The sequence below is a fragment of the Salvelinus fontinalis genome, chromosome 4, assembly GCF_029448725.1.
Source record: "Salvelinus fontinalis isolate EN_2023a chromosome 4, ASM2944872v1, whole genome shotgun sequence".
Lineage (NCBI taxonomy): Eukaryota > Metazoa > Chordata > Actinopteri > Salmoniformes > Salmonidae > Salvelinus > Salvelinus fontinalis.
Window position 1 is genome coordinate 44,536,956 of NC_074668.1, and position 23,613 is coordinate 44,560,568.

General features: G+C 42.7%; 3 protein-coding genes across 3 annotated transcripts in view; 1 reads left to right on the forward strand and 2 right to left on the reverse strand.

Annotated features, from left to right (window-relative positions):
• LOC129853858 (neural proliferation differentiation and control protein 1-like) overlaps positions 1 to 15,350 on the reverse strand; it is a 50,415-nt gene extending 35,065 nt beyond the window's left edge. Inside the window, exon 1 of the mRNA XM_055920307.1 lies at positions 14,919 to 15,350. Within this exon, the coding sequence (XP_055776282.1) occupies positions 14,919 to 15,027 (109 nt within the window). The 5' untranslated portion in view covers positions 15,028 to 15,350. The remainder of the gene's footprint in view (positions 1 to 14,918) is intronic.
• Positions 15,351 to 16,531: 1,181 nt separating this feature from the next.
• LOC129853859 (protein Niban 2-like) overlaps positions 16,532 to 23,613 on the reverse strand; it is a 53,736-nt gene continuing 46,654 nt past the window's right edge. The window contains exons 12-14 of the mRNA XM_055920308.1: positions 22,664 to 22,771; positions 22,333 to 22,444; positions 16,532 to 19,436 (exon numbers count right to left, since the gene is read on the reverse strand). Coding sequence (XP_055776283.1) covers positions 18,166 to 19,436; positions 22,333 to 22,444; positions 22,664 to 22,771 — 1,491 coding nt within the window. The 3' untranslated portion in view covers positions 16,532 to 18,165. The remainder of the gene's footprint in view (positions 19,437 to 22,332; positions 22,445 to 22,663; positions 22,772 to 23,613) is intronic.
• LOC129853860 (syntaxin-binding protein 1-like) overlaps positions 22,768 to 23,613 on the forward strand; it is a 93,002-nt gene continuing 92,156 nt past the window's right edge. The window contains exon 1 of the mRNA XM_055920312.1: positions 22,768 to 23,573. The gene's annotated coding sequence lies outside the window, so the exon portion shown is untranslated. The remainder of the gene's footprint in view (positions 23,574 to 23,613) is intronic.

Below are 23,613 nucleotides of genomic sequence, written 5' to 3' on the forward strand. Positions count from 1 at the left end.
TGGGGACAACAGAATTCCACTCTAAAATGGGCAGTTTTGTCACACAACGCCACAGCTGTCTCAAGTTGAGGGAGCGTGCAAATAGCTTACTGACTGCAGGAATGTCAACCAGAGCTGTTGCCAAAGAATTGAATGTTCATTTCTCTACCATAACCCGCCTCCAATGTTGTTTTAGAAAATGTGGAAGTATTTCAAACCGGCCTCACACGCTCAGACTATGTGTAACCACGCCAGTCCAGGACCTCCACATCGGGCTTCTTCACCTGCGAGATCGTCTGAGACCAGTCACCCGGAAAGCTGATAAAACTGTGGGTTTGCGTCACCAAAGAATTTCTGCATTAATTGTTGTTGTGTGGGCAAGCGGATTGCTTATGTCAACGTTGTGAACAGAGTGCCCCACAGTGTATGTATGGGTAGGCATATGGGTAGGTATTGTATGGGTAGGCATAAGCTATGGACAACGAACACAATTTAAATGCACAAAGATACTGTGACGAGATCTTGACGCCCATTTTCGTGCCCTTTATTCGCCAAAATCACCTCATGTTTCAGCATGATAATGCACGGCCCCATGTCGCAAGGATCTGTACACAATTCCTGGATGCTGAACATATCCCAGTTCTTCCATTTCCTGGATACTCACCAGACATGTCACCGATGTTTTGGATGCTCTGTATCGACGTGTACGACAACAAGTTCCAGTTCCTGTCAATATCCAGCAACTTCGCGCAGCAATCGAAGAGGAGTGGGACAACATCCACAATCAACAGCCTGATCAACTAAACGTGAAGGAGAAGTATTGCACTGCATGATGCAAGTGGTGGTCACACCAGATACTGAATGGTTTTCATTAACTGTAACTCAGTCAAATCTTTGAAATTGCTGCATTTATATATTTCTTCAGTGTATATTTTTTTGCATCTTCATTGTTGGACATAAAATACAAAAAAAAAATAAGAATGCCAAGTGATTTTGATTAAAACTCAAGCATTTTGCTAAACCCGCAATAACATCTGCTAAATGTGTGTGTGACCAATAAAATTGATTTGAATTGTTAAAATCTGTACCCAAGTATTCCCACACATAATAGAGAGACGTGATCACATACAAATATAAGCAAGGTTTGAAATTATTACGTTTTAGTCAAATATATATGTTTCAGCTTCTTGTGGTCAATTTGCAGTGTATTAATTATTTGTATTCAAGTTCCAGCCCATCGACCATTCTCAAAAAAAAAGAACAAAAAAAAGAAATATATTTTTTTTAACATCAGCCAGTGGCTGAATTTAGTTGATCCCTGCTGTGGGGTCTTAAGTAACCTCGTCCCAAAGTTAGATTTCTACCACATAAAGGGAAAGCCGGCTGGGGACAAGATTAGGTCTGAAAGTATTGTACGTAGAAATGTAATTATTTCTATGGTAGACATTGAATATTTCCATTACAACAATGTCCAGTAGTGAGTGTGATCTCCCCTGAGAGAACCTACAGGTGTGAACCATTGAAGGTCATTGAGACCCCACAGTCTGTTGTATTATAGATATCCTCAGCTGCCTGGCAGATATTTCCTTTCCACACAACCTAATCCTTAAATTAATTTTCTCCCCTGTGACATTCTGCACAGCTATACAAGGACACAACAAGTCTACCTTGCATATGGCAATCACTGAACTGGATTGACCTGGTAATCCATATGCAAAGTGAACTTCTTATGTCCTTGTTAAGCCGTGCCGAATGTCACAGGAGAGAAGATACGTGTTTTTTAGGCATAAATGTATAAAGATATGACAAAAACAAGTTTATTCTGTCCTTAATACACTTCACATTATTTTACCTCCGTTAATCCAGACTGTGCACAGAACCTTCCTTGGTTATGATGAAACAACTGACATGCACTTAAAATAATTATGTTTCTGGTACTGAAAACAAAAATATGATGTAATGTCCATCTGGTTACTGGAATGTGGATTTACTGATCAACATTAAAATGTTAAATCAAACAGATTCAGGGGTTACAGAATACAGTTTAGGCTAATGAATGTTTTATTCTATACACTAATATCCCTGCTTTAAATGATGAAGAGACTGACTAAAATAGAATGGATTCAAATTACTCCCATTGATCAGTGTTGTTTGACAGCGGCCGGGAATGAGTTCGGCTTCTATTCCAGTGCCTGAGTGGCTATATTATTAGAAATTATCCCTCAACCTTAATTTGAGGACGTGTAGATGTAATTACCTTCATATGATATGAGCATTTATGGGAATGGAACTCTGCAATGGAAAATCTTTGTTGCGTAAAATAAGTATCTTTCGTAAATACTAATCTATGATTCAAAGTACTTTGGTTTATTCCTCTTCAGAAAACAAAAGGAGGATTCAGGAGCAAAGATGGTTTTAGACATGTCAAGTGTCCTCTTAGTGAACTTTTATTTTTTTAAGTACTCCTAGAAATACAGTATGAGAAACAGGACATAGGGTAACGTGGGGTGACTAGCCCCTCCTGTCCAATTGATGACACAAAAAAGCAATGTTTGCAGAAGAAAAATGGTATGTAGTTGATGGGCATACTTAGGCAAACAAACTATGACGGGAAATAAGTGGCTATAGTTTACACTTCATAGTTAATTAATGAATTTAAAAATATATTTTTTTTTAGAAAAGGGGCGTTTTCCCCAAGCGATTGTGGTAACGTACAGGAACTCAAGTCCTTCTGTTCTCCCGATCTAGAATGGTGACCGCATTACCTCCAGAGATAATTATCATTGGTTATTGTCACTGTGGTGTATATTACCCCTGAGCTGACATCACAACGTCTCAAGGAACTACACTGGATTTTGTGCAAACTGGAAACCACATATCTCGAGGCAGCATTTATTGTAGCTCGCGACTTCAATAAAAGAAATGAGGAAAAAGCCCCCGAAATTCTCACACTAGTTCTCTGTTACACACGAGAGAATACTCTTGACCATTGTTTCTCTTGCTTCCAGGATGGCTACAAGGCCCTTCCCCGCCCTCCTTCCCCAAATGAGATCAAACCTACATCCTGCTTCTCCCCGCCTATAGGCAGAAACTTAAGCATGAGGCAGCTGTGGTCAGGACTGTTCAACGTTGGTCTGACTAATAGGAATCTATGGTTCAAGATTGTTTTGATCAGGGGGACTGGTCACTTTTGGGAATTGTATCGAAATATACTATGACTCAGAGACTAGGTTCATCAGGAAATGCATAGAGGATGTTGTTCCTACTGTGATGATTAGAACTTATCTACCCACGGTTTTTGGTTTGGATAACAAGATTTGTGCAAAACTGAAAGCGGGAACCACCGCATGGAATCATGGCAAGGTGACTGAGAACATGGACATGTACAAATAGACCAGCTACGACCTCCTTAAGGCAAACTGACAGTACAGCGACATAGTGGAGTCCCCATTCAAAAGCTCAGACATGAGAAATGTGGTAGGGACTCCAGACACTCAGGTACTATAAAGGAAAAGCCTGCCACGATGTGTTCACCGACGCCTCTCTCCGGAACAAGCTAAACACCTTCGCCCGCGTCGAGGAAAACACAGAGGCGCCGATGTGGGCTCCTGTCGCTCACGAGGGCTGTGTGCTCCGTGGCTGACGCGAGTAAACCATTTAAGCGTGTTAACCCTTGCAAGGCTGCCAGCCCAGACGGTATCCCTAGCCACGTCCTTGGAGCATGTGCAGACCAGCTGGCTGGAGTGTTTGTGGACATATACAAATCTCTCCTTCTCCCAGTCTGTTGTCCCTACTTGCTTCAAAATGTCCACTATTGTTTCTGTATGCAAGAAAGCAAAAGGTAACTGAACTAAATGACTATCGCCCCTTGGCACTCACTTCTGTCATCATGAAGTGTTTTAAGAGGCTAGTTAAGAATAATTTTACATCCACTACAATTTGTATACCGCCCCAACAGATCCACAGACCACACAATCGCCATTGCACTGCCCTATCCCTCTTGGACAAGAGGAATACCTACACTACCGTTCAAAAGTTTGGGGTCACTTAGAAATGTGCTTGTGTTGTAAAAGAAAAGCACATTTTTTGTCCATTAAAATAACATTAAATTGATCAGAAATACAGTGTAGACATTGTTAATGTTGTAAATGACCTTTGTAGCTGGAAACGGCAGATTTATTATGGAATATCTACATAGGCGTACAGAGGCCCATTATCAGCAGCCATCACTCCTGTGTTCCAATGGCACGTTATGTTAGCTAATCCAAGTTTATCATTTATTTTAAAAGGCTAATTGATCATTAGAAAACACTTTTGCAATTATGTTAGAACAGCTTAAAACTGTTGTGCTGATTAATGAAGCAATAAAACTGGCCTTCTTTAGACTAGTTTAGTATCAAATCAAATTTCATTGGTCACATACACATGGTTAGCAGATAATGCAAGTGTAGCGAAATGCTTGTGTTTCTAGTTCTGACAATGCAGTAATATCTAACAAGTAATCTAACAAATTCACAACAACTACCTTATACACACACACATGTAAAGGGATGAATAGAATATGTACATATAAATATATGGATGAGCGATGGCGTGCGGCATAGGCAAGATGCAGTAGATGGTATAGAACACAGTATATACATATGAGATGAGTAATGTAGGATATGTAAACATTATTAAAGTAGCGTTATTTAAAGTGACTAGTGATACCTTTATTAAGTCCATTTATTTAAAATAGCCAGAGATTTGAGTCTGTATGTTGGCAGCAGCCTCTCTATGTTAGTGATGGCTGTTTAACAGTCTGATGGCCTTGAGATAGAGACTGAAGAACAGCTTCTTGGTCCCAGCTTGATGTGCCTGTTCTGACCTCGACTTCTGGATGATAGCGGGGTGAACAGGCAGTGGTTCGGGTGGTTGTTGTCCTTGATTATCTTTTTGGCCTTCCTGTGACATCGGGTGCTGTAGGTGTCCTGGAGGGCAGGTAGTTTGCCCCCGGTGATGCGTTGTGCAGACAACACCAACCTCTGGAGAGCCTTGCGGTTGAGGGCGGTGCAATTGCCGTACCTTGCGGTGATACAGCCCAACAGGATGCTCTCAATTGTGCATCTGTAAAAGTTTGATTGTTTTAGCTGACAAGCCAAATTTCTTCAGCCTCCTGAGTTTGAAGAGGCGCTGTTGCGCCTTCTTCACCACGCTGTCTGTGTGGGTGGACCATTTCAGTGTTTGTGATGTGTGCACTGGGGAACAAAAAATAAATAAATCCACCTTCTAACACTACTGTCCCATTGATGTGGATGGGGGGGGGGCTGCTGGAGGTCATTTTGCAGGGCGCTGGCAGTGCTCCTCCTTGCACAAAGGCGGAGGTAGCGGTCCTGCTGCTGGGTTGTTGCCCTCCTACGGCCTCCTCCACGTCTCCTGATGTACTGGCCTGTCTCCTGGTAGCGCCTGCATGCTCTGGACACTACGCTGACAGACACAGCAAACCTTTTTGCCACAGTTCGCATTGATGTGCCATCCTGGATGAACTGCACTACCTGAGCCACTTGTGTGGGTTGTAGACTCCGTCTCATGGTACCACTAGAGTGAGAGCACCGCCAGCATTCAAAAGTGACCAAAACATCAGCCAGGAAGCATAGGAACTGAGAAGTGGTCTGTGGTCACCACCTGCAGAATCACTCCTGTTTTGGGGGGTGTCTTGCTAATTGCCTATAATTTCCACCTTTTGTCTATTCCATTTGCACAACAGCATGTGAAATGTATTGTCAATCAGTGTTGCTTCCTAAGTGGACAGTTTGAGCGGTATATATATATATATACATATACATATACATATATATATACACATTTCTCGACAGTGCAAAAACAGAGTAAAAAACTAAGCCATGTAGGAACAGTCCCTAGAGCTCCGAGACAGGATTGTGCTGAGGCACAGGTCTGGGGAAGAGTATCAAAACATTTCTGCAGCATTGAACAGTGGCCTTCATCATTATTAAATGGAAGAAGTTTGGAATCACCAAGACTCTTCCTAGAGCTGGCCGCCCGGTTAAACTGAGCAATCGGGGTAGAAGGGCCCAATAGTCACTCTGACAGAGCTCCAGAGTTCCTCTGTGGAGATGGGAGAACCTTCCAGAAGGACCAATCAGGCCTGGATGGTAGATTGGCCAGACGGAAGCCCCTCAGTAAAAAGGCACATGACAGCCCGCTTGGAGTTTGCTAAAAAGTACCTAAAGACTCTCAAACCATGAGAAACAAGATTCTCTGGTCTGATGAAACCAAGATTGAACTCTTTGGCGTGATTGCCAAGCGGCAAGTCTGGAGCAAACCTTGCACCATCCCTAGGGTGACGCATGGGTGGCTACATCATGCTGTGGGGATGTTTTTCAGTGACAAGGACTGGGAGACTAGTCAGAATCGAGGCAAGGATGAACAGAGAAAAGTAGAGAGAGATCCTTGATGAAAACCTGCTACAGAGCTCTCAGGACCTCAGACTGGGGTGAAGGTTCACAATCCAACAGGGTAACGACCCTAAGCACACAGCCAAGAGTGGCTTTGGGACAAGTCTCTGAACGTCCTTGAGTTGCCCAGACAGAGCTCGGACTTGAACCCGATCTAACACCTCTGGAGAGACCTGAAAATAGCTGTGCAGCGACACTCCCCATTCAACCTGACAGAACTTGAGTGGATCTGCAGAGAAAAATGGGAGAAACTCCCTGAATACAGGTGCACCAAGCTTGTAGCACCATACCCAAGAAGACTCAAGGCTGTAATCACTGCCTAAGGTGCTTCAACAAGGTACTGAGTAAAAGGGTCTGAATACTTATGTAAATGTAACAGTAATAAAATTAAAATAAAAAGTGACAAATTCTAAAAACCTGTTTTTGCTTTGACATTATGGGGTATTGTGTAGATTGCTGAGGGGAAAAAACAAAATAATATGGTTGTAACATAAAATGTAGAAAGGGTTGGCTCTGAAAACTTTCAGAATGCACTGCATTTCTATAGATATATTGATGATTTATAAAGCCAGGCAGTTAGTTACCCTACATGACGTTCTAGATCAGGGGTGTCAAACTCATTTTGCCCCGGAGGGCTGCACTTTGCTGTCAAAATGTCCTTAAGTTTCGATGACTGTTAGCAAGCTGGACAGAGTAGAGAGACTAACTGTAGGTCCATTATCATTTATACACAGTTTTGATTTAGTTTGAGTCATTGCCAGGTCGATCGAGATCGTTTTTCCCCTGAGAAAAAAGATCTATAAACATAAAATAATGATTTACTCAAACCACTCCTGTCCTAGATGGTTCAAGAGTAACAAAGGATTGAGAGAAAGAGAATACTCTTATGAGCATTGAGAGAGAAGTGAGTTCTTGAACATTTACCTACGGCACCAGAGATGTTATTGACAATAAATATAGCATGAAAGAGGAATGACTCAAAAACATAGAAGAGAGAGAGCGAGAGGAAGAAAGAGAGCAAGAAAGCGAGAGACCAAGAGAATGAGAGAGATAGAATTGGAGAGGAAGAGAAGGCTGGGAGAAAGGCAGTCTAAGCTGGTCCTCCCAGTGCCAGCAGCACACACCACATCAGCAGAAAGACTAAACATCTCACTGACAAGTCGACAGGATTCATCTTCAAGCGAGCACTACTCTGACGTTTTTTGGAACCACCGTATGTAGCGTTTGGTCTTTTGTGACATGATAAGATCTGAAAGCTGCTGACAGGTAGCAGTTAGTTCACCATGTGACGTCAGTCACTTCCATACCAAAAGCACACTGTCGACTAGACAATACCTAGAAAAAAACGTTTTAAAAGGTTTCTTCATGTTTTAAATCAGATCTTAGTTCACATACTGTTAGTGTAAAAAGGCCCTAAGACTTGCTGTGCCAGTCTAACATCAAGTCCGCACGCTTGTTGAGACTCAAGCACAGACCTCCACAGACGTCAGATTGGGTGAGACGAGAAGAGGCAGGTGATATGAAGAAACTACATTGTCACGCGCCGAAAACCAACGCCTTCGGGAGAAGGCACAGACCTGCCCTGGTCGCGTTGTCACAGTTACGCTCCACAGCTTCTAATAAACCTAGGCAGAACCTTTTAATTCAGCCCTCCCTCTTCCCCTACTCTTGGGGCAGCGGCAATACAAAAAATTCGACATCTCCACCGCGACAAAGCAAATCGATACAGGCGGTCATGCATTTATTATGAGCATTTCCTACTACAGAGACCAACACTTTAAAAAGTCAACCCCCTAATTATCAATTATCATTGAGAGCCTTTTAAAATTGTGCTTCTGGTATTCCAAGTGGCATCTTTTCCAAGAGCTAGACATACCCTCTGGTTTCCTTGAACAGTCAGAAGAAGCATCCTAAATGGCGTCCTAGTCGCTATATAGTACACTATGGGCCCTGTTCACAAGTAGTACACTATATAGGGAATATGGGTTCCATTTGGGACTCTGCGGAATGTCTACACTTTGTGTGATGCCAGAGCTATATTCTTTCCGAAAGACTGGAGAAACAAACCCACATATCTACATTAAAATTAACAATGGGGTCTCTCTCGGCCAAAATGACAAGGTCTGACACAGGGACAAAGCTTCCCAATGGCCTGAAACCGCTTCGCTCGAAAACAGAAGGCCCTAAATGGCTTCTCTCAACAACAAAAACATTTTTTGGGGGGGGACATTTAGACATAAAAGGTGAAAGTGTGTTCAGGACAGGAGTGCCAGCACAGCACATCTCCTTTAGGAGCTGAATGCTATACAACTGTAGTTATCTCCTCTACAGTCCTAACATAATGCTGCCATATGGTTAGCCAGTGTGTTCAGGACAGGAGTGCCAGCCCAGCAGATGTCCTTTAGGAGCTGCAGTATACTATAACAGCTCCATTTCTCTTGTTCCCACACAGTCCTAAAATCAGGTTCTCAATTCTACAGCTTTAACAGAAGCCACCTCTCATCCCTCTGCCCTTCTATCCAGCTCACACATACCCAGGTTGATTCCAAAAGAGAATGTCAACTGTTAAAAACAACTGCTATTACACAGTCTGCATGACAACTTGTCATTATTACACGCTACTGTACATACGTTTCTACATACCAGATGTTATAACGTCCTTATATAATTGACCAAACTCTGTCACATTATTACATTGAATTGAATGATGGGTGGCATAACCATGTCACATGCAGTTATAGTGTGTGCACAGGCACCGTGAGTAGTGACATTTGAGGTGTTATAAAACAGTTCTGAATATGTTTGATACTGTACCACATGAGTTGAGAGTATCACAAAACCATTCAGGATCTCCAAGAAACATGGGCAAATGAGAGCACAGATGTATTTAGGATTTTTATTTATTTTGACAAACAAAACAAACTGCTCTGGAACACAACAGGAAGTGACAGCTGTGAAAAAAGAAGAGTGTGCAGGCTACTGTAACAATTACATAATATGGGTAGTTAGTCAGGTAGCCAGCCCACTAAGTAATTGCAACATGTAGCTCTATGGGAACAGGGTTAGAGAGCCCTGCTCTACACAGTCCAAACAAAGTGTTTTGTTTGACAGTATAGAGCCCCACAGTGGCGGTGTCATAAAACCCAGAAAACCTAGCAGTCAAAAAGGGAAATGGTTCCAATCGTTTTTCCACCCTTCATTTTCCCATAGGAAATTTTAGAAACACTTGAAATAAGGGCTGTGTTTCGTGTAGGCTTACCCTGGAGTGATATTTTGATAACCATGTAAATTTCTCTCAGACAAGGTGACTTTTATCAATATATTCAGCTCTAGTTACCCTCAGATTCTGTAAAGGCTAATCAGCATCAAAGTAGACATCATGCAAGACTACAAATCCCTGCAACCTCCTGCAAGTCATTTTAGCTGATACCTTTGCTATTTAAAACTTGCACAACAAAGTTTACAGAATTGTCAACTTAAATAAATGTATTTATTCATACTAAATTTAGCTAACAGATATTTAATCCAGAGATTCTTACCCTTGATTTGGCATTCTCATCATGGAGTTTGTAGTTCTTTATGATAGCCAGATTAACAGCTAATTAGCATTTCATTTTGGGGGTTAATACAGGCAAATATAATGATAAGTCACCTTGCCCTAGAGAGATTTACACGGTTACCAAAACTTTGCGCCAGGTTAAGCCTACACAAAACACAGCGCTAATTGTAAATGTTTCTAAAATCACCTTTGGGAAAAATGTATGATGGAAGAACGATTGGGACCATTTACTTGTTTGACTGCTAGGTTTTATGGGTATGACGAGTCATACTGTGGTACTCTATTGCCACTAGCTAGCTAGCTAGCCAGCCATTCACCTGTAGGGCCAGCCCCACTGTGCCTCCATCGATGCATAGCTAGATGGCTAGCTATTAGCTAAAGTTACCTAGCTAGCTGACTAGCTATAGGAGGAATCCCGAATTATAAAGCTGACTTTGCAGCACATCAAACAATACATTCTCCCTATGAGCCCTGTTCAAAAGTAGCACACTAGAAAAGGAATTGGGTGCAATTTGGGACACAGCCCAACTCATTGATGCCTGTGCTTATGGGCTCACATCAGTAAATACAGGTTCATGTTGCCCGTCAAACACAGCAGCACTAAGTCCAGTGGCAGGGCTATGCCGCGCACTTGCACTTGCACTCACTGCTACCCTTTTCATATCACAGATGGTATCACCTCTCCTGTGTCCGGCCCAGGGAAACAGGGATGAAAGGAATGAATCAAGGTGGTGAGAAGCACTGTTAACAGTCCTGCACTCCAATAAAGCAGGCTAAGTGAAAACACAAAACGATCCTGGAAATCAGAGTGGAAACTCAGAGCACAACATGTGCTCTGCTTCTGTTCTGAGGAGCGAGATCATGCCATACCATGAATGGCATAGAAAATCATCATCTTCACAGAATGCAATCTACTTGATTGGGTTAAACATGAATTGACACAGATCCATGTTCATTATGTTATATAGTACAGTAAAATGTATTTTTTTGTGTAGCAATTGCCGTGGAATTATTCTAATCAAAGGAGAGACTTAGATTTCTTCAAAAACATTCAAACTTCATTAGTAATTACTGCAGTAATGGAACGTTAACAACCCCCCCAATGGTATAGAGTTAAATAAACAGGATTCTGTTACAACTCTTTATAGTCTTCCTGAGTCCTTGTGATGAAGAACAGATATGTTGCAATTATACAAAAAGGTACATTGTGCTCTCATGCAACAGACACCAAGATTTACATTGCGGCAAATATGTCTCTAGTTTATTTACTGCTTGCTTACACAAAAGTACTAATGCAACCTAGAATACTAAATCCCTTCCTTAAAAAGACAGGTGGTTGGTTCTCCCTGTTACCGACAGACAGGCACACAGACACTAATCATGGTTTGGAATGCAATGCAGTCTTTAGGTTATCACCAAGCCATCGTGAATCTACTGGTCAGCGTTAAATCTCAGGCTTCTCTCCCTTCACACAGACACATGAAAGTTCTAACAATCCTACTGTGTTGCCTCTAAGAAAAACAGACAGTGTGAGTACTAATATAGGATTACATTCTAATATAAGAGTAATGTGATTGACAATGTTGCAATTCTACGACACAATCTATAGAGTATTTGTGGTGTTGCTTCTTAGTTCTTTGCATGTCTCTGAGTTTTGTTGATTTTAAGAATACTTTTGATTCCATATGGCGTAATGGATAATATTACAAAACCCTCCAAAGTGGTGTTGGGGGTAAAGTATACGATATTATAAAATCTATTTATTTGAACAACACATGTAGCATTAAAATGAACAATAAAACTACAGAGTTTTTTGCGCGAGGGGTGAGACAAGGGTGCAGTTTAAGTCCAACATCTATATCAACGAACTAGCAGTGTTGTTGGACCGATCTGAAGCCCCTGGACAAACCCTCAAAGATGAGGTCAGATCCCTGCTCTATGCAGATAACCTTGTCCTACTGTCACCAACAGAGCAAGGTCCACAGGAACAACTTAACATTATTTGGGAATACAGCATCAACTTACAGAATATCAAAGTTGTGATTTTCCAGAAAAAGGCCAGGAATCAGAGCAGCAGACACTCCTTCAAATTAGGAAATACCATGGTTGATCATGCCCAATGGTACAACTACCTGGGACTAAAAATCAGTGCCTCTGGTGGATTTGGTATAGCAGTGAATGCACTAAAAGAAAAAGCCTGCAAAGCATTTTACTCCATAAAAATACATCTCAAAAATAGATATTAATATCCAAATCTGGTGCAAAATATTCAATAGTGTAATTTTACTAATTGCACTATATGGAAGTGAGGTTTGGGGTCCAAACTGTAATTACGATTATGAGCTTTGGGAGAAAAAACAGATAGAAAATCTACATACAGAATATTGCAGAATTATCCTAAATATCCAAAAGAAAGTACCAAATAATGCAAGCAGAGCGGAACTCGGACGATTCCCTTTAAATTGTAAATATAAAGAAAAGGACACTAACATTTTGGCATAATTTGAGATTAAGCCCCAAACATTTTTACAATTCAAAGCACTGAAAAGCCAAGAGCTGAACCCTGAAAAGAGTCCCCTATGTCAGCGGTTAAAAACACTAAACAACCCTATTATCCAAACAAGGAAATTCATCAAATTGTTACAACAATAAAAACCTACTTGACAAATTGTGAAGATGAAACAAAAACACAGAATAAACTGAATTGCTATTTGGCAATCAAATGATAATACAAATGGGCAGAATATCTCTACTCTGTCAGAGATACAAAACAGAGACCGATCCTGACCAAATACTGGCTCAGCGACCACCAAATAGCTAAAGAAAAAAGGGAGACACAAAAAGACAGGGCTAATCAAAGAGGTGTGGTCCCTGCACGCCAGGGGAGGTAGAGACAGAGATGCACTTTTTCCTCTACTGTGAGAAATACTCCCAAATAAGATCATATTTTTATCAATAAAATATCTCAATCAATTCCTAACTTCTGTGCATTTACTAACAACATAAAAAGGTGGGAATTATTCTGGGTGAGGGAAAAAAAACACAAATCTGTTTCCATTGATCATCCTTGAGATGTTTCTACAACTTGATTGGAGTCCACCTGGGGTAAATTCAATTGATTGGACATGATTTGGAAAGGCACACACCTGTCTATATAAGGTCCCACAGTTGACAGTGCATGTCAGAGCAAAAACCATGCCATGAGGTCGAAGAAATTGTCCGTAGAGCTCCGAGACATGTTTGTCTCAAGGGACAGATCTGGGGAAAGGCACCCCAAAAAATGTCTGCAGCATTGAAGGTCCCCAAGAACAGTGGCCTCCTCCATTCCTAAATGGAAGAAGTTTGGAACCACCAACACTCTTCCTTGAGCTGGCGCACCCAGCCAAACTGAGCAATTGGGGGAGAAGGGCCTTGGTCTGGGAGGTAACCAAGAACCCGATGGTCACTCTGACAAAGCTCCTTTGTGGAGATGGGAGAACTTTCCAGAAGGACAACCATCTCTGCAGCACTCCACTAGTCAGGCTTTTATGGTAGAGTGAGCAGACAGAAGCCACATGACAGCTTGATTGGAGGCAAGTAAAGGACTCTCCGACCATGAGAAACATGATTCTCTGGTTTGATGAAACCAAGATTTAAGTCTTTGGCCTGAATGCCAAGCGTCACATCTGGAAGAAACCTGGCACCATCCCTACGTTGAAGGATGGTGGTGGCAGCCTCATGCTTGTGGGGATGTTTTTCAGAGACAGACTGGGAGACTAGTCAGGATCGGGGGAAAGATGAACGGAGCAAAGTACAGAGAGATCCTTGATGAAAACCTGCTCCAGAGCTCTCAGGACCTCAAACTGGGGTGAACGTTCACCTTCCAACAGGACAACAACCCTAAGCACACAGCCAAGGCAACACAGGAGTGGCTTCGGGACAAGTCTCTGAATGTCCTTGAGTGGCCCAGCCAGAGCCCAATCGAACATATCTGGAGAGACCTGAAAATAGCTGTGCAGTGACGCTCCTCATCCAACCTGAGAGCATGAGGATCTGCAGAGAAGAATGGAAGAAACTCCCCAAATACAGGTGTGCCAAGCTTGTAGCGTCATACCCAAGGAGGCTGTAATCGCTGCCAAAGGTGCTTCAGCAAAGTACTGAGTAAACAAAGTCACATTGTCATTATGGGGTATTGTGTGTAGATAAAAAAAAAAAAGGTGTCTAACATAACAAAATGTGGAAAAAGTCAAGGGGTCTGAATACTTTCTGAACACACTAAGTGCTGGAATTAGTTAGCAGGGGTCTTTGATTTAACATGAGTGTTTTGACATATTTCTAATACCTTTTAAGACATATAATGGTAGATGCTGTCTAAGACCCCTTTCCCATCTGTTTGACCAGAAATCAAAGCTTTTGCTTATTCCAAATGTTTTGGCTGGAAGATGGTTGACAAACGTTAATAAAACAAATTATAATATATGTATGTGTGTGAGAGAGAGAGAGATACAGTAGACTTTCATTGACACCCAATATGACATGGTCATGGGTACTTTTACTTGGAAATGACCAGAACAATCACAATGGGGATCAGTTGCCAAATATTCTAGAGCATTGCATATAGAAATGCCATGAAGAGCTGATATGATACCTTACTCTATATGTCAGAGGCATGTTTGTTCTACATAGAAATATACTTTATATTTTCCAATTAAAATATCCCTTTTTCAAATCTAAAAAAGCCCATGATCTGAAATTAATAGTATTATCTATTTTTGAGTTTGTGTAGGCTTAGAGGCCTACCATATGTTACCTTTTGTAGGGAACGCGCTAACACCTGCGCATTAATATGTTTACATTGACAGCATATGACATCATCCACATCGGGATCAACTTTCAGAAATGTGCGCACAACACGCAGACTTAAATATTAAAAGAGCTGTTCTTACCTGGCATGCATGCGCTCATAGCAACGAAGGTTGCAAAGACAGCAACCTGGGTTAGAAGCGTGGCGGCGGTTCTCGGTCGGTGATCGACACCTCTTCTCGGGGATGGCATACTGCAAAGCGCTCTTACAACTGATACAACTGAACTGGAGATGGGGAGTCAGGGTTGATCATTCCCCCATCCCCTTAGAACAAAAAGAAGCTTAGGAAAGGTGCTCAGCTTTTGTAAATATGTAGTCAGAATGCGGAGTAGAAACGGCGCTCAGTTGCAAGTACCAGATTCGGTAATAGAGCGCTGGTCAACGATTTCGTCTGCTATGTGTTTTGCGCAGGATCCCATTATGTCGCTTTATGTGTGACGGTTGAAGAAACGAGTGAGGGCAGGGCTGCTGTCTGTCACAGAGTTTCTATGGTGTTGTGAGAGAGTTACGTAGATGTCGTCACGATGCGCGCCTAATCAGTTTTACCGTACGCACAGCCGCAAATACAAGCCACGGTACCGAAGCCAACAGGTGCATTTTAATGGACTATAGTGCCTCTAGTGCCTCCCCGGTTCTGAGAGAAATGTGTTCATAAAAAGCCCTTTGCTATTTTTTAAAGGATTAAAATCATCTGTATAAGGGCACACCGACGATTCATTCATAATATGACACCAAGGTTACATAATAAAAGGCTGAAATAGATAAATTAAGTCTGGAATAGAGATTCTAAACATTGTCCTATTTAATTATGTGGCTGAACCAATATCTCTTGAAATAGTATCGTTTTTAGAGTGTTTTGTTTGTGGAAGAGCAATACTTAATGTGGGTTATACATGTTATACATTTGTAGTAGGCCTATAGTTTGTAGAGCAGGGGTATTCAACTCCTACCCTACGAGGTCCAGTCCAGAGCCAGCTGGTTCTGTTCTATCTGATAATTGACGGCACCCACCTGGTGTCCCAGGTCTAAAATCAGTCCCTGGTTAGAGGACAGAAATGAAAGATAAAAACACAGTGGAACTGGCTTCCAGGTCCAGAAGTGAATTTGAGGACTCTAGTCTGTACCCCTCAAACTCGAAGCCAGTTCCACTGCATTTTTTCATTGTTCCCCTCTAGACAGTGACTGATTTAGACCTGTGACACGAGGTGTGTGCAATTAATTGTGCAATGGATTTTCAGGTCAAACAGAAAACCAGGAGGCTCCAGACTTCCTAGAGTAAGCGTTGAGTACCCCTGGTCTATACATTTGGCATTTCCCAAGACAACATTTTTAAACCACAATTAAATCTATGGCAGGCTACTACATTGTCCTATTCTGGAAGATGCAACGATGCAAAGCATAGTAGCAAGTCTCTCTTCAGACTAACTGTAGATTGTGCCCAGATGGAAATATGACAGTCAATGTGAATGCAAGACTAAATACTGCCCCACTTGAACCCAACAATCATTTAAAAAGGGGCAATCTGGGATTGGTCCATCCATTTTCAAAATTTGAGAGTAGTTCAAATTTCTCCAGTCCCATCCCTGAGCTGTTTAACAAAAAAAAGTGGGAAGATGTCCATGTTGTTTTTCAAATCCCAGACTGCCCCTTTAACAAACCTTTGTGTTCCAAAGGAAAAACATACAGACGAACATATTGAATCAACAATGATTTATTATCAGTAACAGTCCTTTGTATAACATTGAGTAAAATAAATCTAAAAGTACAGGCATCAAAAGGGACGTAAATGCAGAGTGCAATACATAATAAATACAAATAATTGAGGAGATCATATTACGTGTATCAATGAAGGCACTGAAGAGAAAGTCAAAAATAAAAACTTGTCACAGCTGCTAAGACAAGCATCTGTGGAAGGACTATATGATAGTGAAAAGGGTCAAAAAAACGTATGAAGTCAACATAGCATTAAATACAGTATGTACAGATGCTTTCTCTGTTGGGAATAGCTCAATGTTATAACTGAGGTATTCATATCAATAAGAATTTGTCAAATATTAAGGACGACATATCAAATACCATTACTCATTTGCCTTGCTTTCCATGTCTTGCGATAACAGAACAGTTAACACATCAATATGTTTGACGGATTGTCATTTCAATTTGAAATAGAACACAAAAAGTACTTTGAATGAGATGCTTTCTAGTATTTCATAAGGCACTGTTACTATAGAATTGCTTGCACAAATGACTTGCTTCCCAGACACCTTTTCAACATATCTCAATTAAATACATGCCAGAAGAATATTATTGGAGGTTGAGGCAGAATTATAAAAGTATTGGAATTACTCTGATCGAAAAAGAGATTCAAAAACTGACAGGAAAATTCAGAGTAGAGAGCAACTGTACGAAAGAACACCAATAAGATGCCAACAAGGACACATATCAGTCGTTGAACCTATTGGAATAAATACTCTATGATTTTGATTTAGCCATGGCTAGCTATACTGTAGCTTTGCTCATGTTGTCATGGTCCACTCTAAATACAATTTAACACAAACTAGATAAGTCAGACCCTTGACAGCTTTTGGATTCAGGGTAAAGCCAATTCAAATGGTTGAGCAGTAGTGCAGATCATAGAGGACACATCAATGATGATATTGAACGTTATATACCCCACCAAGAACACCTGAAGTGTGTGAGTTAATTTCATATTTACAGCACACCATAATATGGACACAACTGGGTCTTTCTATTGTGCTCATCATTCACTACCCAGTGAATATACAGTAAAAAAGGACAATGGAGTGAGTTCCTAACCTGATTCCAGATCAGTTTGTGGCCTTTCTAATTCCAAAGCTGTCATTGTCAAGCCATGGTTTTTTTAATGACAATGAATGACAGTGAGAGTTGGCATGAGCGCACAAACATCTGGCACTCAAGCTACAATGCACATGCTATCAATTGGAATGTGGACGTAATCTGTCAAAATATAGAAACAATAGGAAAACAACATATACAGGCATTGAAGTTGCACCTGAAACCCGATCAATGTACATACAAACTGATGATTTGGTAGAGGTGGATAATATTGGTGAAAAAAAAGTAACTGTTATTTAAGACAATAATCTTGAAGACGAAAACTAAGCAGTAAAATTATTGGCAAAACTACTGTATACAAACCATTTCCATTGATGAAATTGTCTATGCTATTGTGAGATTAATTGTGTATAATATCCCGGTCTTGGTAAAAAAAAAAAAAAATCCAAATTGTCACCAGCATACAGCCCAAACAATGACTCATTCCACACTGCCTTCTCGGAGTCCTTCTTCTATCCCGTCACAGAGTCCTTCTTCTGCGCTGCTGCTCCCTCCTGGGCCACAGTCACTCCCTCAGGGATCACCTCTGCTGCCTCTGGCTCCTCTGTACTGGGGGCAGCCTTCTCCACCGCCTCACTGGTGGCATGTGGAGGCGGAGGGGGCAGGGAGTTCAAATCCACCGTGGGTTGTGGATTTGCTCTCTGGACATCCGAAGTGCTCTCAGTGCTCTCCGACTCCTCTGGCATTGGTGCAGGGACAGGGACTTTCTCCGTCTCCAGGGCTGTTGTCGTGGCTGCAGGAATTTCTGTTGGTGTGAGTGCAGGCACTAGGAGCTCTGTGTCCAGGGCTGTTGGTATGGGTGCGGGGATCTCCTCTTGTGCTATGGGTGTTACTGCTACTGCCTCCATCTGCGTTGAGAGTAGGGAAGATACCGCCTCTGAACTAGGAGACGTATTCTCTTGGGTTAGAGCTGCTGGTGCCGAAGCCTCTTCCTGAACTGTTTTCAGAGATTCCTTCTCTTTGCTTGAGGGTACACTACTAACCTCCTGGCTTGAGGGGGACACTACTACTGCGGTCTCCTGTGAAACTGCAGCCACCTCCACGCCTGGCTCGCTGTCCTCTTCCTGCACAGCATTCTCTATCTCCTGTATGGCACTCTCGATGGCTGATTCTGTGTTCTCCTGTAAGGAGCTCTCGATCTCTCTGAACTTTTTCTCACGCTCAGCATCCTGGGTCACATCCTCTGAGATTTTGGTCTGCACCTCTGGGGCCACACTCAAGATTGTCACCGACTCTCCTCCTTTCAGGACGGAGCCGTTCGTTAGGGCAGGGGATGGACTGTTCTCTGGCTGGACAGGAGGTGGAGGGGCTTTCTTCTTTTGTTTTGAAGTGGTTGCATTATCTTTGACTGGATCCTGGTGGACGATCTCTGGAGACGATGGAGCGTCTGCGTCCTGGTCCTCCCCCTCTCCCTCTCCCTCCTCAGGGATGCCGTCCACACTGGGCACCTCCAGGCAGGACTCGTTGACCATGATGGGGGAGCCATCCAGCTGGATCATAGAGACCACCTGCTTCATCCTGCGCCTCCTATGGGCCTCCCCAGTATCACCAGTCTCCTCCCCCTCATCTTGTCCCTGCCCTTCCTCCGGTTCTGTCCCGTACTCCCCAGCCCAATCGATGGCAGTGTTGTCCCCCAGCAGGTGCAGGTTGGGGTCACTGCTGGTCAATACAATGCTGTCCCTGTACAGGTTGTGTCGCCTCTGGACTGCTGCCTCCTTCACAGCTACACAGGGAGGAAGAAAGAAAGGATAGAAAGAGAGAAAGAGAGAGAGAAAGGTCATTAAGACATTGTCCACCGGAGGTTCGTTCCATTTAATTTCAGAAAGCCATGACACCCACCATCTCAGATTGTTCTGAAATGGTTTCTGTAGTTGCATTATTTGTTTTAACATTATATATGTATTTCAATATTATTTTGTTGAAAGACAGGATTCATATAATATTCATTAAATATAATGCCCAAAACCCGATTTCATGGCCTCTGCATTTCTTATTGACCAAGCCGAAAAACAAGGCCTTGATCAGAAAGTTCAGACCCCCCTTAATAAACACAAGTGACCAGCAAAATTGATAAAAGTAACAGCATGAACAGCGGCATCTAGTGGGAAAAACATGGTACTTTCACACTATTTTATGGGCAGAAATGCAAGCGACTTCAATGGCAAATTTGTCTGAAGGGGGGGGGGGGGGGGGGCATCACAAAATTCACAGAAAATGCATTACATAGTATGAATAAACAATAATCCAAGCCACAGTGTCATACTACCTGTCAAATATAGATAACTGATACTGTATACTGGCCATTGGGATGGGCTTGAGGGGGTCCGTGGGAGGCTTTTGACCATTTATTTGGATTTCTCATGTTTTACACAATATTAAGTGGTTTGCACCAAACTGGAAGATAGGTAATATACACTGCTCAAAAAAATAAAGGGAACACTTAAACAACACAATGTAACTCCAAGTCAATCACACTTCTGCCAGAGCCCTGAAAAATTACCTCCAGCAGGCCACAAATGTGCATGTGTCAGCATATGGTCTCACAAGGGGTCTGAGGATCTCATCTCGGTACCTAATGGCAGTCAGGCTACCTCTGGCGAGCACATGGAGGGCTGTGCGGCCCCCCAAAGAAATGCCACCCCACACCATGACTGACCCACCGCCAAACCGGTCATGCTGGAGGATGTTGCAGGCAGCAGAACGTTCTCCACGGCGTTTCCAGACTCTGTCACATGTGCTCATGTGCTCATTGTGAACCTGCTTTCATCTGTGAAGAGCACAGGGGCCCAGTGGCGAATTTGCCAATCTTGGTGTTCTCTGGCAAATGCCAAACGTCCTGCACGTTCTTGGGCTGTAAGCACAACCCCCACCTGTGGAAGTCATACCACCCTCATGGAGTCTGTTTCTGACCGTTTGAGCAGACACACGCACATTTGTGGCCTGCTGGAGGTCATCCTGGATGAACTGCACTACCTGAGCCACTTGTGTGGGGATGTAGACTCCGTCTCATGCTACCACTAGAGTGAAAGCACCTCCAGCATTCAAAAGTGACCAAAACATCAGCCAGGAAGCATTGGAACTGAGAAGTGGTCTGTGGTCACCACCTGCAGAACCATTCCTTTATTGGGGCTGTCTTGCTAATTGCCTATAATTTCCAGCTTTTGTCTATTCCATTTGCACAACAGCATGTGAAATGTATTGTCAATCAGTGTTGCTTCCTAAGTGGACAGTTTGATTTCACAGAAGTGTGATTGACTTGGAGTTACATTGTGTTGTTTAAGTGTTCCCTTTATTTTTTTGAGCAGTGTATTTATTGAATATTATATGAATCCTATAAATTAAAATGGCAAATATGTGCAACAATTTGCTTAATTTCTCAAATGTTTCAAATAATCTTTCAATAAAATAATGCTAATATCTGTTTCTAACTACAGAAACAATTTCAGAACAATCAGAGATGGTGGCTGTCAATCTTCTTTCTTGTGCTTTTGAGGTGAAACGACTCAGGAGCGGTATCTCTGCTAACACATCGATTTGGCATATCACTAGAGCATGGAGTCTTTCCTAGTGAGGTCATTTGGTGACGAAGAACTCTGGGGCCTAAATATAGCCTGTGAGTACTCTTATTCCATACACTGAACACATAAGGCAGGGATCATCAACTAGATTCAGCACCGGGCCAATCTTTTCTTGAGTGGATGGTTAGGGGGCCGGAACATAACGACAAACAATTTGTAAACTGCAAATTGACACACTCAGAAGCCCAACAGATATAATGTTTGACTAAAACATAATTTCAAACCTTGCTTATCTGCATATGATCACATACACTGAGTGTACAAAACATTAGAAACACCTTCCTAATATTGAGTTGCACCTCTTCGCCCTCAGAACAGCCTCAATTAATCGGGGTATGGACTCTACAAGGTGTCGAAATCATTTCACAGGGATGCTGGCCCAGGTTGAATCCAATGCTTCCCACAATTGTGTCAAGTCGGTTGGATGTCCTTAGGGTGGTGGACCATTTTTGATACATATGGGAAACCTTGGAGCGTGAAAAACCAAGCAGTGTTGCAGTTCTTGACACATTCAAACCAGTGTGCCTGGCACCTACTGCCATACCCCGTTCAAAGGCACTTAAAGCTTTTGTCTTTCCCATTCACCCTCTGCATGGCACACATACACAATCCATGTCTCAATTGTCTCAAGGCTTAAAAACCCTTCTTTAACAGATCTCGTCCTCTTCATCTACACTGATTGAAGTGAATTTAACATCAATAAGGAATCATTGCTTTCACCTGGATTTACCTGGTCAGTTTGTCATGGAAAACGCAGGTGTTCCTAATGTTTTGTACACTCACTTGGTGCGGATTTGCTCGTGTTTCTATAGTATTTTATGTTGAACCCTCCATTTTCTGCTCAGAAAACTTGGGGGGCCAAAATGAAATCACCGCCAGTTGGTTAACCCTGACATAAGTCATTCAAATATAAGAGAAGTATATGTCTGTGTCCCAAATGGCACCCTATTCCTCCTATTGATCAGGGCCCATAGTAATGCAATAGAAAGGGGGTCATGGTGCCATTAAGGACAAAGCCACTGTTTCCACTGTGAGACTCACCCATCATGATGTCCTTCATGACAGAGTGCAGCACCACTTCCTCAAAGATGTTCTCCACCAGGATGAAGCGAGAGAAGTCCTCAAAAATCAGCTCCTGGAAACGAGGCAGCTCCTGGACACGGCAGAGGAACAAGTATGAGAACAGAGGACCCATAAAAGTTGTCATACACACTCAGGAATACACTCAGGAGAGACTTGCAGGGAAACAGTAAGTTAACAGCATGAGTGACAAAGGGAATGCTATTGCATGGAAGTGCAATGTAAGTTTCACACAACGTATGCATTTGACCCGTCTAGACACAGTCTAGCCGGCTACAGCTGCTAGACTTACAGATGCGACAGAGGGAGTGAGTTGCTTCAGCATGTAAGGGATGAAGATCTGAAGAAGAGCCTCTCGAAAGAACCTCTTCCGGACTGTGCTGCTGTCATAGTCAAATTTCTGTGGACAGACAGGAGGGAAATAAAAGACAGGAGATGTGAGGATTTTTTAGAGAACATTTATGTAGCATCAATCTGCTCAAGCCTACATTTGCCAAGATGGAGTGGCAGCAATACGTGTTTGTTTTTGTCCCGTGTAAATATTCCGCTATTATTCTGCTATTGTTTTTAGACATAACCGGAACCTCCATCCATAGCTACTAGCTATTTAGTCATTGCTAGCAGTCTTTACCTTTAGCACAGACACCAGCCACTTTAGCCTGGATAGCCCGGATAATATCTGCCAGTCTGCACAGCGCGATATCACCCCGGAGCATATCGGACTGCTTTTTTCCCACACTACATCACCGGATTCCTGCCACAAGCTCTGGACCATTACACCGGATCATCGCAGCTAGCTAGCTGCTACCGAGTGGCTATCGTGGCTAACGCCCTTGTCCAGAAGCAAGCACCAGTTAGCCTCGAGCTAGGCCCATTCCCCGGCTAGCAAACGTAGTACACCAACTACAATACCTCTTGCCAATTGGCCTGGACTCTTTGTCGACACGGCGCCCCGCCGATCCATCACGACTGGTTTGGTGACGTATTTTGGCCAATGTGCTCTCAACCGGCCTCTGCGTCGTTGATGTCGGTGAGGACCCAGCTACTAGCCCCGGCCTGCTAGCTCTCTGAGCGCCGTGTCTCCCGCTCGCCTAGCGTAGTGATGACTGCCGAGCAGCTCCCTGTTTCGTCCATTGGTGCTTATTGGACCCTATGATCACTCGGCTACACAGCTGATTCCTACTGGACTGTTCATTAACACGGTACTTCATTTTGTTTATCTGTTGGCCCCAGCCTCGAACT